Raw genomic sequence first — 18,655 nt, 5'->3', positions numbered from 1 at the left:
CCAGGAAAGATACTTCTAAACCAGTTAGACAAAAAATATTTTTTTGATGTAGAAATAAAGTAAAATCTTAGCAGAGAACTCATATCATTCAAAATCTTGGTTATACTCAGAAGTTCTAACAAAGAAAAGTAGATAAAAATCACTTCTCCAGACTGTATCATTTGCTTGGATGGACCTGCCATAGAACTGATCCATCAGGACCCCCAAGGAGAATGGAGCCTGGATGCAAATCCTGGCCCTTCCCCTTACTCACCATGTGATCTCAGCCAAGTTACAATCCATTAGTTTTTGTGGGTCTCAGTTTCCTCATCTGCAAAAGGAGAGGATTAGATCCAGTGACCACTAAGCTTCATCCAGCTCTAAATGTTTGAGTCACTGTCCATGGACAATGAACAGTACCCAGAATTGAACAGAAGATAGAATTTCATTTCATATTCAGCCAAATGTAGCACTTTGAATGTTCCATGTTTCTCCCTGAAAGAAACGTCAATCTTTGATTATTTTTCAAGGATTGTTTTGTCAGTACACATTTTTTTAAGCACCTACTGTGTACCAGACTTCATGCTAAGTGCTAGAGAAATACAAGTCCAGCCTTCTGAAAAACTTGCCTGATTATGCTCATTTGTCTGGCCCTTCTCAATGGTCTGGTCCCTTTGTATTTTATTGAGGTTTATTTGTCTAAGACCTTGCTGTTTCCCCAGTACCTGTATCCCTAGTACCTGGTAAGTGCTTAATAAATTGTTGTGGTTGAAATCTGTTCAGTTGTGTGTCTGTTGGCTTTCCCCTTTCCACTTAAGATGTTCTTAGTGTGAGCTTTGATTAAAATATTAAGGTAGTATTAAAAAAATTTAAAAGCATAATATTTTAAAATTAACATCAGTGGGGTTTTTTTGTGGTAGAAATTTTGTGTTCCTCTGAACGATATTTACTTTGTAACTCTGGATGATATTATAATTTGTAATTAAAGTAATTTCTTTTTCTTTTCAGTTCTTGAGCATGTACTGTGTTAATATTATTTTAGTACTTTGCAGACACGATGACATTTATTTCTTTAATAAAATGATGTCAAAGTGAAGACATTTTCTGTCATTACTTGTATTATTATTTTTTTAAGTAGGTTAAGGACAATCCTTAACTAATAGAATTTCTTTGGTCTTGTGTTCCCTAGTGGTCATATGCTTTGGAGAAACCGAATACCGGCAGCATATTTAATATTGCTTGGTCAATTGACGGCACTCAGATTGCCGGAGCTTGTGGGAATGGACAAGTAGTGTTTGCCCATGTGGTGGAGCAACGTTGGGAGTGGAAGAACTTTGAAGTGACCTTAACTAAAAGAAGAACCATGCAAGTATGCATTTATAATTGCTTTGAAATGGTTGGCTTGAGGGCTGTGCAACTGCTCCAAGATGAGTTCTTAACGCCAAAAGGCATCAGAACTGGGGTCACTGTAGGGACTGGTGATGGATCTCAAAGACAGTACTGTGGAGGCTCATTCTCCTGTTTGCAGAGATGGGATGAGGGGGTCTAGTCACTGAGAAGAGACATTAGTGTTTCAAAGAAGTGTGGATAAAACATTTTTCTTAGGAAAAGATGATTGATGTAGTTCATAAAATAAGACTGCTTTCAGAAAAACTATAAATGAAATTTTTATACAAGTAGTTAGAGTTGTAATGTACTTCACTTGCATGCTAAAATAGAATTTTTTAAACAGAAATTTAATTAATATATTTGATTACTATGCTCTTGGTTACTTGGAAACATTGCATTTTCACAATAAGGGCAATTCTGCTTGCAAATTATCTATACGAACAAATGACTAACCTGCTCTATCACCTTTCTTGCCTCTCCCCAATATACTATGCTCCACTTAACTGAGCTGTTGAGAGTAGTCTCTCACTGTGGCACTTTTTTTAGTGGGCAAAGCACAGTGAGCATTGTCTGCTTCTCAGAGTGCTTACTGGTCCAAAATTAATTCTTTCCCTTCCTCTTCATTCAAAACTTTAGTCCTCTTATTCCCTCATCTCATGAGGAAGATGATCCCTCATGACCATCCCCAGAGAGACAGGATGATCGCATCCCATGAGATAGGATGAAACAGCTATTAAGAGAAAAACATACAAATTAATTAAAATCAGATTATAAATGACTGCTAGCTTTTTGATCTTTCTAAATATAGTTTCTGATTTATAAAGGATGCAAAATCTCTTATTGGTAGAATTTCAAACATACCAAAATAAAGAGAGAACGAATTGGGGAAATGTAGGTAAGATATTTTTGGCTAAAAAAATAGTTTGGAGACATATTTGTCCAGTTTTATATCATGTCTCAAAGTTTAGGTTTCCTAGCTTCTTTCCTTTCCCCATAGATTTAAAAATTCTAAGGTGTAACACATATGGTTTTGTACCAGGGGATAGAGAAGGCTGTGAATGGCAGGGACTCTGAGCCTTTTGTAGATTAGAACTGCCTGCCTTTCCTCTTGAGCTTGTAAGTAGCAACCAGGTGACCTCCAGTTCTGGGAAAATGGCTTCATTAACAGAAATTATTAACTTCCTAATGCAATCAGGCGTTTTCTTTCCCCAATTAAAACATTTAGCAGTTTATTTTACCTGTAAAGAATTTTGTTTCTTGGATAATGTCTTGCATATAGTAGTTTACTTTAAAAGTGTTTGCTAAATCAAATTGAATCGCTGATTAAAGTTATCCATCAAGAAATACAAGTTGGTACTTTTATCACTAATTTCCAATTATTACCATTCACACTCATCCAACCCTAGTTTTCATTTCAGTGAATATAACCAACCCTGAATCTCCCTGAGTCTGCCAAAGCCTGTTTATATCTCAGATTTGAAATTGTATCTGATCATTATTAAAATCCCTGAAAGCTACTTTTCTACGCTTTTAGTTCACAGGTTTTTAGCCTTTTTGTCACATCCCGGACCCTTGGGCAGTCAGTCTGGTGGCTTGTGGCCCCCTTCTCAGAGTAACATTTTTAAATGCATAAAATAAGACATGGAAGGTGGCAAAGGAAGACAGAAATTTGTAAAAATAAAGATGTCATCCTTTGTTTCAAATCCAAATTTACAGTCTTCCTGAAACATGTCCGTCGGTAAGAGCTTCTGTTTTCAAAGTCTTGATGGCCACAGTTTTGTCACTCTGAGACTTTCACATCCAAGTACCTAGCTCTCCTCAGTCCCTTGGCACAAGGAAGAAACCTGTGTGGTTTAGCCAAAGCCAGAAGAGAGATTGTGGCCCGTGGCCAGCACAATCTTGGTTCCTGTCATTTCCCAATCAGTAACATTTTACTTTAAAAGAAGAGCAATCTGTCCCTCTACCTTTGTGGATTTAGCTTTCACATAGTCACTAATTTATTTCCTTGCTAATAACCCTAAAAAGTTTCCCTTTCAAAGCTTGGTTCATACTACTTTTTCCAGAAAATATAATTTTAAACACATTGATGCAGAATTTGGTGTGCTATCTAAAAAGAGATATAATATAGCTTCTCTATAATATCAGAATTCCCAGGCCCATGTGTCATATTACTTTAATAATATCCCAAAGTATAATCTTGCCTTTTTTTTTCCTAGTGGCATGACTTTAGAGATAAATTTTTCCCCTTGTGATCAGTAATAACTTTTAGCTTAGACTTTTGCTACATGTAATTATGCCTAGGTAATTTTTTCAATTTCCTGTATTCTTATTACTTGTTTTTTATTGTTCATTCCCTATTGAATTTCCTTATGTTCTTAAAAGGTAATTTTCCCAAATTATTATGGTCATTTAGAATTTTACTTTATCTTCCAATTTGTTGCAGACTCTAATTAAATATTATTTTCACATTTGATGTGCACTATATGTTCTTTAATAACATTTATTTTACCCATTAGGTTCGGAATGTTCTTAATGATGCAGTGGATTTATTGGAATTCCGTGATAGGGTCATCAAAGCATCTTTGAACTATGGACACTTAGTTGTTTCAACATCTCTTCAATGTTATGTGTTCTCGTAAGCATCTTGAACTTCCTAATTTGAAGTTTTATTTAGCTGTAGGAACTTAACATAGTTTAGTTGTGAGATGAAGAGTCCAAGATATTGTTTCTTAATAACTAATCATCAATTTATTAATAAATTGATGGTCATTGGTTTCTCTCAGTAACCAGAGACAAACCATTATGATGATGGAATGCTTAAATGCATTTGGAAAAGTGGGTATCTGACAGGCAGCGATCAACCCTTGATTGGTGAACAGTCAAAGAGGGGGTGGACATACTTAGGAGGAGGTAACGACAATGAAGACTAGGCCAGAATTTGCCTGGATTAGATTCCCTTTACACTTTGACGAGAAAGAAGCTTTCCCAGTTGGCTGGAGCCTGCTCGAAGTGGAGGAGAATGTTCTCAGGGTATGGCCACTCTCTTGGTCAGCCCTGTCCTTCAGAGGCTGCTTTGGCCTACAAGATCTGGTCTTTGAAAGAGGAAGCAAAAAAAGAAACCTGGATCCTGATATCAGTAATTGGTTATTAACACTCATTTCTTTACTTTGCTGTTAATTTTTTATCTTTATGACATTAAATTATGACATTAAATTTATGACATTTTATCTTTATGACATTTATGACACTGTTGTAAAAAATCTAAATAATTTTATAAATTGAAAAACTTTAAATTTTTTTAAATTTATAAATTGAAAAATTGATAAATGCCTTGTCTTTTTCCTGGAGCTCAGTGTTACCCAGAATGGTGCATATATATAAAATATCAATTGTTATTATATATTAATAATATAACATTAATAATAAGCTTATAATAAATAAATAATAATACATATTAATAATATGATAATGTATTATGTTATTATTTTGTATATTATCATCTATTATTAGACCCAGTAGATAAGTAGTTCTCTTTTAAGAACTTTAGATTGTGTGACACGGGAGACACTGGCACAGGACTGCGCAGCAGGGCGTGCCCTCCTCAGAGAAGGGACTGTGCCAGTCCACTCAGAACATCGATAAGGACTGTTTGTGTCCAATCTGGGGCCGATCTCGTATCAGTCTGATCAGCCACAGTCGGACGGCATGACTTGACTCCAGTGTGGGGCTGTCCTTTTAGTCCTCTGCGAGAGTGAGAGCAGCAGCCAGCCATGATCACATCAAATCTGGCCTCCGTGGTATGATGGCTGACTGGTATCTTGGGCTCCAGCAAGCCCTTTATACTCCCAGGGATGGAGCTGAAAGGTGATGAAAGAAACAGCCGATCAGGAGAGGAGGAGTGAGACAGCTTCCCCAGGAGCTGTGTGTCGGGGCCATCCTAGCGCTGCCCACAGTATTCACCTTTTCCCTTTTTTCTCACATTGAGGAAGAAGCAAACTGACAACCAGCTTGAGTTCCCTTGAGACAGTGTCTAGGAACTTGCAGCTCCTGGGGACAAAGTCCAGGGGATGTTAGGAGATGGAGGATCCTGGAGTCCAGGCCATTCCTGAGAGCAGGCTCCCCTTGGTGGCTGGCAGCCATGTTCTGACTTCCCAACAAGCACCTCTTTAGTGCCTTTGTACCTCACGCTCCACCACAGACACATTCTGAAGTCAGGGAGCTTCGAGGCTACTTGGGGGGGTGCAGTGTATTCACAGAAAGTTTGTTTAAAAATTTGGGACTTATGTTTTGATTTATCTTGTTTTCTGTAATGTGATAGGATGAAAACTCTTCTTTTGAACATGTTGGTTGTCATCCTCAAAGGGTCTTAATAAGCACACATTGTAAAACTGTGCTGGACAGAGCAGATAGATGAAGGAAAAACATTGTCCTTAAGAAATTTAGACTGAGAATCTCTTGGATCATCCTCATTTCACTTAAGACTGAGGATAGCTGTTCTCTAAGAATGAAATTGAAACCAGTTTTTAAAAAGGAAATACCACCTTGTAACCAAAAGCACTGCATTTTTAATTGTATTCTCAAAATAATCTATTCGACTTGCCAGAAAATTTTTTATAAAATATGAACATACAGAAAACATCTAAGTGAATTATTTAATTGTTAATTATGTTGTATTTTTGAAATGTTAACAGACATCTTTTATTTCTCTTTTAGTACAAGGAACTGGAATACACCACTTATATTTGATCTGAAAGAAGGAACTGTTAGCTTGATTCTGCAGGCTGAAAGGTAGCTTGTTTATTTTCATATTTGATTATTCAGATTTGGGTTAAAATATTGCATATTCTTAGCATTCTTCTCAGTCAGTGTGGTTCTTTAATACTAGGATCAAATCAAAAACAATTTTAAGAATCTTAATTAAATTTCATAGACAACTCTATGAATGTTGTGCCTCAATGAATATAGTACACTTTTCCTAGCAGAATATATTTTTAAAAGGGAAAAAAATAAGCTCCACAGAGTTATTTGCTTTTGCTTTTGACATCTAGTATTAGAAAAGAGAATGATTTCATTTAACTAGTTGGTTATTTTGTTATTTAAAATAACATGCCATTAAACAGAAAATAAACAGAATAAGCAATTGTATTTTATTTTAAACTATGTGATATGTTTTTGCTTTCGAAAAAACTCTACTTTGGTATCACTATCACTAAAATGCTAAGCTTAGAAATATTTGAAAAATATTTTTTCTTCAGGGAAAAGTTTTCTCAATCAAGAAAATAAACTTTCTCTGTTACTCCTTTATTTTAAACTGTAACCTCTAATTTATACAGTTTTCCAAAAGTTCTATCTTGCATGAATGCATTATTATTATTAAACAATATGGACACATTATATCTATTAAAGAGTCATAGGCCAAGTAAAGGAGCATCCCTGTTACCTCTTCATGAAAAAGCCTTCTTCATGCCTAAGCTTGCTCCCATACAGCTTTAAAGTCACATCTTAAGAGTCTTTGAATTCTTAATGGTCTTGGCTATCAGATTTTCCCTCTTATATTATATGGAAAACTGGAAGAAGAAGATTGTCAAGAACTTTTAGAGGATGGAACATGTATTTTCACCATAGGGAACTATATTGTCAAAGGCATGGAAAGGGAAGTGCAGGGTAAGTTCGTGAAAAAGGGAGCAATTTGGCTTTATAGAAGTTTACTAATGAGAAGCTAAAAAAGAGGGATGGACTCAGATATATGTCCACCAAACATGATTAAAATGAAGAAATAAACTTCATTTATCTAGGTCAGGAGTCCTCAAACTTTTAAAATAGGGGCCATTTCACTGTCTCTCAGACTGCTGGAGGGCCGAACCATAGTAAAAACAAAAACTTTGTTTTGTGGGCCTCTAAATAAAGAAACTTCATAGCCCTGGGTGAGGGGGATAAACGTCCTCAGCTGCCGTATCTGGCCCGCAGGCCATAGTTTGAGGACCCCTGACTAGGTATTTGATCTAGAAAATTATGTGGAAATGATAGTGAATTCCATTCAAATTAACAAAACATGTATTATAGAAACAAAAATTAAACTTGTCCTCAAAGACTTTGTATTCCACTGAGTTATTGTGTAGAATTTTCTGTATTTGGGGACTTAAGTCTAGTCCCCAAATTAATAGTCTTCATAACATGACTACATTTGTAAAATTATCTTAGAGTTTTGTATAGCAGTTGATTTCCATTTTGTGGAATGACATACTGATAATAGCAAACCCCAGAAGATTACAGGATTGTGTCAGTGACATCTGTAATTACTCAAAAAAGATTAATAATGCATACAGAAAAGGTAAATGGATGAAAAATACTATTTCTTCAGCTTGTGACATGTGGTTGAAGGTTAATTCATTGAGGTAAAAGTATATCAATAGATATATTTGGAACATTCACCTTAAGACAGCAAATTAGGCTCAAAATTCTGTATAGGAAAAAGAAATGCCAGATTTCATTTAAGAAAACACAAGAGAGGTTCGAATGAGGTAGAGCTGAGATGCTGGGACTCAGCTGAACTCTCTCATTGTTCCTGTCCAAACAAGTTAAAAGTAGTACCTCCTGTCAAATCTTGGGAGTGGCAGAGCCAACAAAAGTCAGGAGGAGACATTCATCCAGCTTGATTGATAACTATTGTCCATAATCAGTTGTGAGAGGAATGTTGGTGCTTGTGGCTGCAGAAGAATAGGTTCCAGGGCCAAGTACTTGGAAACTGGGGAGGACCAAGAGCCCTTTGTGGATAAAGACTAGAGTGCAGATTAGGAGAGCAGTGACTAACTTCTCCCTAAATCTGAAAATTGCAGACTCCCAGAACTAGCTTTGAAAAGAACAGCACAAAAAAGCCTCTCCATCCCAGATGAACAGAGCCCAACTGTAACATAAAGTTCAACAGCAAGAAAAGAGCCTGATCATAAAAAGCTACTATGGTGTCAGAGACTACCAAGACATAAACAAGGAAGAAAAGTGCTGATTAGACTAAAGCTCAACAAATATTCCCAGAACGTGTTAAATGAGTGGGAGAGAAAAAAAGTGAGAAAAGTAAACGAGACTTATGCAAGAAAATTATGAAAAGAAAATTAATACTTTGCTTAAAAAAGTACCCCCCAAATACTAAAAATAAACCAACACCTTAAAAAACGCTAATGATATAAGATAACAAAAATAATTTCTTAAAAATTAGAATTGGGGAAGTGGAAGCTAATGACTCTACAAGATTCCAAAAATATAATAAAGTCTTCTTTTGAATAAAAAAGTAGAAGGAATTGTGAGATGTCTCATTGGGGGAAAAAAACTGATCTGGGAAATAGATTGAGGAGAAATAATTTGAGTATTTTTGAACTATCTGAATAGTATGATTTAAAAAAAAGAGCCTAGACATTATGTTTCAAGAAATTATCAAGGAAAACTCCCCTGATATCTTAGCTCCCGAAGGTAAAGTAGAAGTTGAAAGAATCCAGTGATTTCTTGAAAGAGATCTTGAAACAAAAACTCCCAGGAATGTTATAGCCAAGTTCCAGAGCTCCTAGGTCAAGGAGAAACTCTTGCAATCAGCCGGGGGAAAAAAAATCCAACACACAGTTTGACAGGTTCCATGTTGAAGAAGCAGAGGATTTGGAAAATGATCTTCCAGAAGGCAAAGAAGCTAAGATTACAACCAAAAATAACCTACCCAGCAAAATAGAGTATAATCTTTCAGGGGGAAAATAGATATTTAATGAAATAGAGGACTTTAAAGCATTCCTGATGAACAGAACTGAATAGAAATATTCAAACAGAAGACTCAAAAAAAAAAAAAAAGCATGAAAAAGATAAATGGGAAAGAGTAATCAAAGTATTTGATAATGTTAAACTATTTGTATTCCCATATGGAAGATGATATATGCAAGTCCTAAGAACTTTATCATTATTAAAGTGGTCAGAAAGAGTACATAGACAAAGGGCACATATGTGAATCAATTATGTTAGGATGATCTGTAGGAAAAAATGTAGGGATGAGAAAGAGGGATGCCCTGGGAGAATAAAGAAGAAAGGAGTAGAATGGGGAAAGTTTTCTCAAAAAAGTAGCCTGTCAGGAAGAGCTTTTATCATGGAGGGAAAATGAGTCAGAGGTGGTGGGCAGTGCTTGAACACTGAATTGGTTCAAAGAAGGAAGAATAAATAAACACAGAAATTAATATTATTTATCAGGGAAATAGAAGAGGAAAGTAATAAAAGAAAGGGAGGGCGGATTAAGGGAGGCAGTGGTCAGAAGCAAAACAGACTTTTGAGGAATGAGAAGATAAAAATAAAGAGATAAACAGAAGAAAATAGGATGAAGGGAAATAGTAATCATAACAGTGAATGTGAATGAGCTGAGCTAAACTAGAAAATGGAAGTGTATGTACTAAAATGTTGTCACAAGAGACATATTTGAAAGACACACACACACACACACACACACACACACACACAGTGTTAAAATAAGGAGATGGAGCAGGATATTATGCTTCACCTGAAGCAAAATGCAAGGGTAGCAATCATGATCTCAGACAAAGCATAAGCAAAAATAGACTTAATTACAAGAGATAATCAGGGAAACTACTATTTTTGCTAAAAGGTACCATAGACAGTGAAGTAATATTTTGAAAAAAAATTACAGCAGGTTTTTCTGATAAAGGCCTCTTTTTTCAGAATTGGGTCAAATTTATAAAGTTAAGAGCCATTTCCCAAGTGATAAATGATCAAGGTATTTGAACAGGCAGTTTTCAAAAGAAATCAAAGATTTCTATAGTCATATAAAAAGGCTCTAAATCTCTCAGATGTCACTTAATACCATTAGAAATGGCAAATGGTAGAGGAAAAGAGGGAAAATAGTACCTTAATGAACATTGGTGGAGGAGTGAACTGGTCTAAGCATTTTGGAAAGTGTCTGGAACTCTTCCCAAAGGACTATCAAATTGTACGTGCCCTTTGATCATACCTTTTTTTGTGCTTTTTTTTTGATGGCACTACTTCACCTGTACCCTAAAAAGATCAAAGAAAAAGGACATCTTTGTAGGAAAACATTTGTAGTAGCTCTTTTTGTGGTACCAAAGAATAGGAAGTTGAGGACACGTATCGTTTGGGGAATGGCTGGACAACTTGTGGTACCTGATTGTGATTAATACCATTGTAAGAGAAGAAGTGACGAGGGGACTGGCTTCAGAAAAGTGTGGCAGGACCTCTGTGAGCTGTACGAAGTGAGAACATCGTATGCAGTAACAGGGTATGGGGGCTATGCCTTAGATACAACCCACTGGGGGCTCTCCTGCTTTTTCTGTGTTAGCCAGACCTCTTATGTACCATGTAGGGAACTTTGTGGAAGCTACTCCTGGAAAGCTTGTGTGAGCAGGTCCCAGCGGGGCAGTGTGTGGGCTAGGGCAGTGAGGGTGGGCTGTCCCAGGGGAAGCTTGCACGTGGTATTGGGCCATCGTGACTCAAGGCCTTCTTGATTTCTGTGTAACACCTGACCTGGCCGGGGGCTTGGGACAGGGAAGGATGCTTGGTCCTGCTGTGAGTAAACTCCCTTCAGCAACCCAGTCTGCCTGATTAACTCTCATAAAGCCTATTAATAACCATGCTGCTGTGAGCCCCTCTTTCTTTAGTATCTTAGTGTTCTCTCTGAGGGTATGCCGTTCTATAATTGTCATAATGAGGGGAGGATAGTCTGCCACCTCACATTTGGTGCAGTGGGCAGGATAGTCCGCCCCCTTCCAACAATGGATTTTGGAAGTTCTTTATACGAAATAGCTTTTCAGAAGCCTACCAACAATCTTTCTTAAAATGTCTTCAAGAAGAAAAATGACTCACTTAGTATATGCAGAAATAATTTCAGTAGGTAGTTTTGTAGATTCCTTTTGGAATGAATCTTATATGTTGGAAGTTAAATGCTAAATTCTAAAACTGCAAAGCGAAAAAATGAATTTTTTTTGGAAAATACAAAATCGACTTATAATATTCCATTATGCCCAAATAATGGTTTTAAAAAAGTTTTCTATAAAATTTCATCATGCGGTTGGGCTCTCAAACAAAGCAATAATAATGAAAATTTATTCTTTAACCTGGCCTGATTGAACGAGGTGCCGTGAATGCCGGGCTAAGGAAGCTTCGCTCAGAAGACAATTGGGAAACAACTGGGGAATATGAGCATGTGGAAGATGTGACCAAACTCGGCACTTAATGGGAGGGGTCACGTGGAAGGAGGCCATTGTTGGGTAGGGAAGTTACTGTAGCTGAGGAGAAGTGACCGGTGAGGGGCCTGAACTAGAACCCACAGAGCTTGTGGTTGTGTATGAGATGGCAGGGAGGGAAGAAGGATAGACTGCGCCAAGATCTCAAATGTGGGAGACTCCGTGAATGACAAACCCTGTGACAGAAGTAGTGACATCAGAAGGAGAGACATGTTGGGGAGGAAGACTAAGTTAGGGCCTGATGAGTTTGAGGTTCCAGCAAGACTACCGTGGGGAGAGGCACAGCAGAGACTGTGGCCCATGGGAGATAAGTCGGAAGTTTTGGAGGCCTTTGCACAGGTGATCATCAAACCCGTGAATGAAATTATGAGATGTTGAAGAGTGTTTTAAAGAACTGGGAAAACACGGAAGAGCCACGAAGGAATTAAAAGTTAGGTTTAACAGAAGGGAGATTTTTATGTTTTAGAAATCAAGGGAATAGAAAATATCCAGGAGGAAATCTAGAGTGGTAAGTTTTCTAAAACATTGTTTAGAAGGAGGAAGAAGCTTTAAGAAAAGATTTTGGAAGTGGAGCCATGCGAATGAGGGCACAGAACTCAGAGGACTCGTATTGAAGATGTCTGAGTGGATTGTTATTTTTACACTCTGTCATTTCAAAGCTGCAAAAACTTGTTCCAAATGATGTAAAAGAACAACATCCATAGAAAAATTTGGAAAATTAATTTGTCAACTTTTCTATTTATAGGCATTTTCTTCTCGTAGATGGAGGAGGCATCTACTTATATTCTTATGAAGGACGATTCATTTCCTCTCCAAAATTTCCTGGGATGAGAACGGATATTCTGAATGCCCAAACAGTCTCTTTAAGTAATGATACCATAGCAATAAAAGACAAAGCTGATGAGAAAAGTACGTAGATTTTCATTGCTTACCCACATATTAATTAGGTTCATGCAAACGTATCATTACCATTGAATTACTTCTTGGGTTTCAAAAACCTGTGTTTCTTCCTGTGCGAATACTCACAGAGTTTAGACACTTGGTAATTTAGTAAATATCTGTCAAGGTTTGCTGTGACAACCTCTCCGAATTTAACTCTGCTGGCCTTGGAAAACAGACCTTGTAGACCAAGCCCATGTTAAGAGTCTTTCCAACCTAGTAAAGTAGACTTCTTAAAAAAAAAAAAATCAGTGAAAGCATTGTTATATGTATTTTTTTAATTTTATTTTTGCTGAGACAATTGGGATTAAGTGACTGGTCCAGGGCCACACAGCCAGGAAGTGTTAAATGTCTGAGATCAGATTTGAACTCAGGTCCTCCTAACTTCAGGGCTGGTGTTCTACCCACTGAGCCACCTAGCTGGCATTTTCAAAAAATATCCCCAGACTTGAATCATAGGCAACAACAAAAAGTGATAAGCGTTTTCTTGATTTTTGTTTACAATAGATTAACTTTCCAACTTAAATATTTCTATTACAACTCTTTCACTAAAATCAGTACTTGTGGACTTAGATTGAATTGGAACAAAGGTTATAAGTCATTGTTCCCTTGCCAGCCTTAGTGTGGTGGTGACCAGAGACCGATGACGGTCCTGCTAGCACTGCGAATGCTGGTGGGTTTTGTCATATGGCAAAGGGCAGTGTAGACCTGGCAGTGGACCGCTCACATGTCCAGGGACCAACTCTGCTGAGTTGAGGGGGGAGCATCACTAGATGGACCACCATTTTAAAGGCACAGCTACTGTCAGAAACAGAAATTCCCATTTGGCTTTGAAATATGTTGGCACTTCCCTATAGGTAAGGGTTTATATAGGTATATTTGTTAATGTTCGGGGAATCTGCATCTAGCAAAACTATGTTATAAAGGGTCTCACTGTGCCAGAGAGTTGCTATATTGTAGACTCAGTGTCCTTTAGTCACATAGCTGTTAGTGTGGTAGAGAAAAGGTATCACGTGAATGTTAATCTGGTCAGCTGGTGTTATAAAAGGGCTCTTCAGATCAAGTCTAAAGCTGCCGTGGGATGTTAGCTCCTACGGGCACCTCAAAGTGTCCCCTGAAACAGCCATGGGACGTTAGCTCCAGTGGGCGCCACAGAGTGCCCCCGTGTGGCCAGCTCTCCGGCTACTCTTGCTCCAGCTCACCCGGCGCTGTTAGGAGAGGGTACCGTTCCACCTCCACCAGTCAAAGCCACCCTTCGTCTCCTGTTTTAAGCGGCAGTTGGGGATCTTTGAGTGGTCTGGCTTGGGCGCACCTTCTGACAAGCTTCAGAGCATGCGGGGATTGGGGTATAATTTGAGATCTGGTATTGTTAGTCTCCTTTCCTTCCCATTTTTTCATTGATTCTCTCTTGATATTCTTGATCTTTTGTCCTTTCAGATGAATTTTATTTTTCTAGCTTTATAAAGTAGTTCAGCACTGAATGAGTAAATCAGGTAGTAAATTTTATTATATTGGTTTGGCCCGCCCACAAATAATTAGTATTTATCCAATTTTTATCTTATGTTTGCATGAAGAGTTGTTTGTTTGTTTATTTATTTATTTATTGGTGAGGCATTTGGAGTTAAATGACTTGCTCAGGGTCACACAGCTAAGAAGTGTTACGTGTCTGAGTCTGGATTTGAATTCAGGTCCTTCTGACTTCAGGGCTGGTGCTCCCATCTAGCTGTCCCAAGATTGTTTTATGATTGTATTCATATAGTTTCATGTTTTGGCAAATAGACTCTCAAGTATTTTATATTTTTCATAGTTATTTTGAATGGAATCTCTCTTTTTTTGTTTCTTTCTCCTGGATTGTGTTGATAATATACAGAAAAACTAATGATTTATGTGGGTTTGTTTTATATCTTGCAACTTTGCTGAAACTTAATTGTTTCACTTTGTTTTTTTGGTTCCCTTTAGGGTTCTCTAAGTAAATGAACACATCATCTATAAAAAATAATCGATTTCTTTCCTCACAGTCTATGTTTATTCCTTCAATTTCTTTTTTATATCTTATAGCTACAGTTAATATTTCTAGCACAATGCTAAGTAAAATTGGTGATAATGGACCATCCTTGCTTCCCCTCTGATCTTATTGGACCATCTTGTCCTACTCCCCTATCTTACAGGGGAGGAGTCCAAAGCCAGCAAAGTTAAGTGGAGATAAATGGTGAGATAGCTCAGAAGTGACGGAACCAAAATTTGAGTCTGGGTCATGGAAAAAAAGTCATGGCAGATGTCATTACCAGGCCAACCCATTCTCCAGTCCCACTTAATTTGCCCAATTTGCCAACGTTGCTAATCCACCTGGAGTTGGTATGGCCAGTACGGCAGCCTGTCATTTTGGAGTGAGGAGGACCTGCCTTCAGATTCTAGGTGTGGGAAGAAAGACGAGTGACTTCACTTGTAGGGACCTCAGGCAGCTCTGTAAAGCTGCAGTGGCAGGTAGATCGCTGCTCGGCATCGAGAGGTCGAATTTTCCTCATTTGGTGTCTCCTGCCCTGGTGAAATCAGATGTCTGGCCCCCCTGGAAAAGGACAAGACCCGTAACTTGTTCCTCGTCCATATCTCTCCCTTTAATAAAAATCAGTGTTAAGAAAGTTTTTTGTTTAATATTGACCTCTTTTAAATTTCTGCTAAACATTTATTTGTGGAAAATGACTGTGAAGAAACAATAGAAGGTTATAGCTGTCTTCTGGTTGTAACTTGAAGAATGATAATGTATTTTATGTGAGATAAAAATGTAAAGGAGGGACTTTTCTTTGGAATTTATTAGCTAATTTGGGAGATAAACTCATTCTTGCCATTAGTATGTAGATTGGGTTTTTTTGGTTTTATAATTTTCCTAAACACAGCGCAGTTCACAAGCCAGATTTGGATTATCTCTGATTTTTCTTGTGAAACATTGTCATCCTAGGTTTTTAAAAAATTATTATTATTATAGCTTTTTATTTACAAGATATATGCATGGTAATTTTTCAGCATTAACAATTGCAAAACCTTTTATTCCAACTTTTCTCCTCCTTTCCCCCACCCCTTCCCCCAGATGGCAGATTGACCAATACATGTTAAATATGTTAAAGTATAAGTTAAATACAATATATATATATATATATACATGTCCAAACAGTTATTTTCTTGTACAAAAAGAATTGGACTTTGAAATCATGTACAATTATCCTGTGGAATCAACAATGCAGGCAGACAAAATTAGAGAAATTGGGAATTCTATGTAGTGGTTCACACTCATTTCCCTGAGTTCTTTCACTGGTTACCCTTGTTTTTAAAAAGTAGTTTTAATTCATGGGATGTATGTTTAGGAAATCATATTCAACCCATCCCTATTTTTATGTGAAGATTTGGACCTTAGTAGTACATTTGAAGAGTACATTCAGAATCCTCTTTTATCTAGAGAAAGTTAACGGCAATTTTCATTAAGAATATGACAAGTTGGGAGCAGCTCGGTGGTTCAGTGGATAGAGCGCCAGCCCTGAAGTCAGGAGGACCTGAGTTCATAGCTGGTTTCAGACACTTAACACTTCCTAGCTGTGTGATCCTGGGCAAGTCACTTAATTCCAGTTGCCTCAAGGGAAAAAAAAGAATATGACAAGTTATTGAAATTTACAAATATAAGAAATGTTATATGATACATTAATTGATGTTATGATTTTTTTTTAGTCATCTTCTTATTTGAGGCATCATCAGGAAAACCTCTGGGTGATGGAAAAATTCTTTCACATAAGGTAATGGATGTTAGAAAATTCTTCTTTAAGTAATGTGAAATGTTTCTGTACTCGAACCTTTAAAATAGCAATAATTTTGTAGGTAAAATGGATATAGTTTAACTGTGTAATTATAATCATTGTTCTCTTGTACGTGAAATGTTTTGCCTAGAAAAATATCACAGTTTAAATAACCACTGACCAATGTCTTCAATAGGGAAAGCAAATTTGAAATTAAAGAATTGGGATCCCATTTGAAATTAAAGAATTGGGATCCCATTTACACTTACGTTTTCTAGAATTATAATTTGTTTCATGTAAGTGAGGTATTTTTGCTTTGATTAGTGATTGATAGCCATGAGCAAATGAAACTCTTTGAATTTCATTATATCTTAACATGCTTCAGCCTTCATTTCCATACTATGTAAAAATGCATTTAAGCTAGAAAATGAATATCTTTCTCAACAGAAGAATAAAAAGACTAAAAGAATATTATAATAAAATAATAAAAACAAGAATAAAAATTGATGAACTTACTCAGTTATTTAGTTGCTACAGACTCTTGATGATGGTCATTTTTTAGCTTTTAAGGTGACACTGTTGTGTGAACTCAGGCAAGTCCCTGTTCTCCCCAGGAGCTCACCTTCCTCATATGTAAAATGGGGGCTTTGGACTAAATGACCTCTGAGACGCCCTCGGATTCCGTTACGGTGTGATTGAACTCTCTGGTGTCTCCGATGTCGCCTTTGTGCGTCCTTTCCCTTCAATTCAGAACACAGTGAAGTTGTCATCATGACTGATTAATGGTCAAAGAGGTCCAGGCTTTGGAGAACTAAGAATGATGGGGGAAAATCATTTGTTCTTTTGAGGGATTCCTGTAGTGAAAGGCAGGCTGTCTCCTAAGGATGCCCCCTTACTGCCTGGGTTTAGAGCTGGAGCAGACCCAGGGGTCTCGAGACTTAACCAGGTAAGTTGCCCAGTAGGGAATGGTGGAGTGGCCAGATCCTCCCTCCTCAGGGCTCCTTAACTCCAAGCTGCTGCTCCACGGGTTCATCCAAGCTGTGTTTGCTCTTTATAAAGATGACTGTACCTGTGCTCCCCCTTTCACTGGGGCTGATCTGATAACAGAGGAGCAGATTATTCTGGTTTGGAGTTAGTAATTCCTCTGGGCCATGAGCATTGAATTGGAATCTCATCTGAAAGTGTTAGTAATGTCTGTTTGCATTGTAAATTTGTGTCTGGTGTCTTGGAGGGAATGTCCTGCAACTAATTGGAAAAATGAAAAGATTTCTTCAAATCTAGAAGTCCAATAGTTTATTTTTCACTTAATTCCATTAAAACTCTTATGCTCCTCTACTTACTGGTCTACACAGTTTTTGCTTACATGTAATTTGAAATAGTGGTATCTGCCCAGTGACTAGAAAGCCAGCCCGCAACTGGCACGACCTGGGCTGGAATCTTGCCTCTGACACATCTTGACTGTGGGACCTTAGGCAAGTCACCTTACTTCCAGAGCGATGATGGCCTGCATCAACCAGGGATTCTCCATGTCCTACCAAACCTAATCCCCGTCCCATAATTTAAATATCTAATTTGACACTCATGTGAGAAAGTGTGTAGGGGCTGGGAGGACAATGCTAATGAGGTTGCACATCTCCCAAAGGCCTTTAGTGTCTGAACTGGGTATGTTTTGCTTATGATGTGACAGTCCAGCGGCTGTAGCTGGGATGGGCGTCCCAGAAAGGCCTTGGTGCCCCATCACTGGCCTGTCTCCTGTTTGCTCCCCTTGAACCCTTCTCCCCTCCTTGCTGTCAGTCACCTCACCTTCTCTGGGCCATTCGTTTTCTCTGCCCACTGAACCATTCAAGGTGGGGAGCCATGAACCCTGGCCCACTTGTATCAGCTCCATGCTTGCCTGCAGCTCAAGCTGGAGCACCTCCAAATGGAGAATATTTGTCTGCAAGATTAAAATTTTGCTACAGAAGACAAAGGCATCAACTCTGGCCCTTCAAGTCTCAAAGCCACTTGAATGAGTCTACCAGAGAGAGTATGCAGTGATCCAAGTATCATGGAGCCCAGACTTGGAGCCTCTCTAAACTGGGACTCTGGCTCCGCTCTCAACCAAACCAAAATGGGATTTGTGGTCCTGCATCTGGAAGTAGGAGGGAGCCACCAGGGAGGAAATTAGGACCCTCCCTCCTCTGAAGGTCACCCAAGGGCAGAGCTTCTCCTGCTTTTGATGCAGTGCTCTTGTCCACTGCATCACGTTGCCTTCCTGAAAATCACCATTTCTCAATTATCCAGGCAGGTGCATGATGGATATCATAATCTGCCAATTAGAAATTG

The 18,655-nt window shown here is 38.0% G+C and overlaps 1 protein-coding gene across 1 annotated transcript in view; it reads left to right on the top strand.

The window, feature by feature from the left end:
* The window catches only part of IFT80 (intraflagellar transport 80), a gene marked incomplete at its 5' end in the record, with an annotated part of 83,380 nt that overhangs the window by 42,747 nt on the left and 21,978 nt on the right, over positions 1 to 18,655 (top strand). Inside the window, 5 exons of the mRNA XM_051990479.1 lie at positions 1,169 to 1,348; positions 3,885 to 4,003; positions 6,082 to 6,156; positions 12,355 to 12,518; positions 16,266 to 16,330. Of these exons, the coding sequence (XP_051846439.1) occupies positions 1,169 to 1,348; positions 3,885 to 4,003; positions 6,082 to 6,156; positions 12,355 to 12,518; positions 16,266 to 16,330 (603 nt within the window). The remainder of the gene's footprint in view (positions 1 to 1,168; positions 1,349 to 3,884; positions 4,004 to 6,081; positions 6,157 to 12,354; positions 12,519 to 16,265; positions 16,331 to 18,655) is intronic.

Source organism: Antechinus flavipes, chromosome 3, assembly GCF_016432865.1.
Source record: "Antechinus flavipes isolate AdamAnt ecotype Samford, QLD, Australia chromosome 3, AdamAnt_v2, whole genome shotgun sequence".
Classification (NCBI taxonomy): domain Eukaryota; kingdom Metazoa; phylum Chordata; class Mammalia; order Dasyuromorphia; family Dasyuridae; genus Antechinus; species Antechinus flavipes.
Note: the sequence above shows the minus strand (reverse complement) of the source record. Positions and strands in the feature narration are given on the sequence as shown.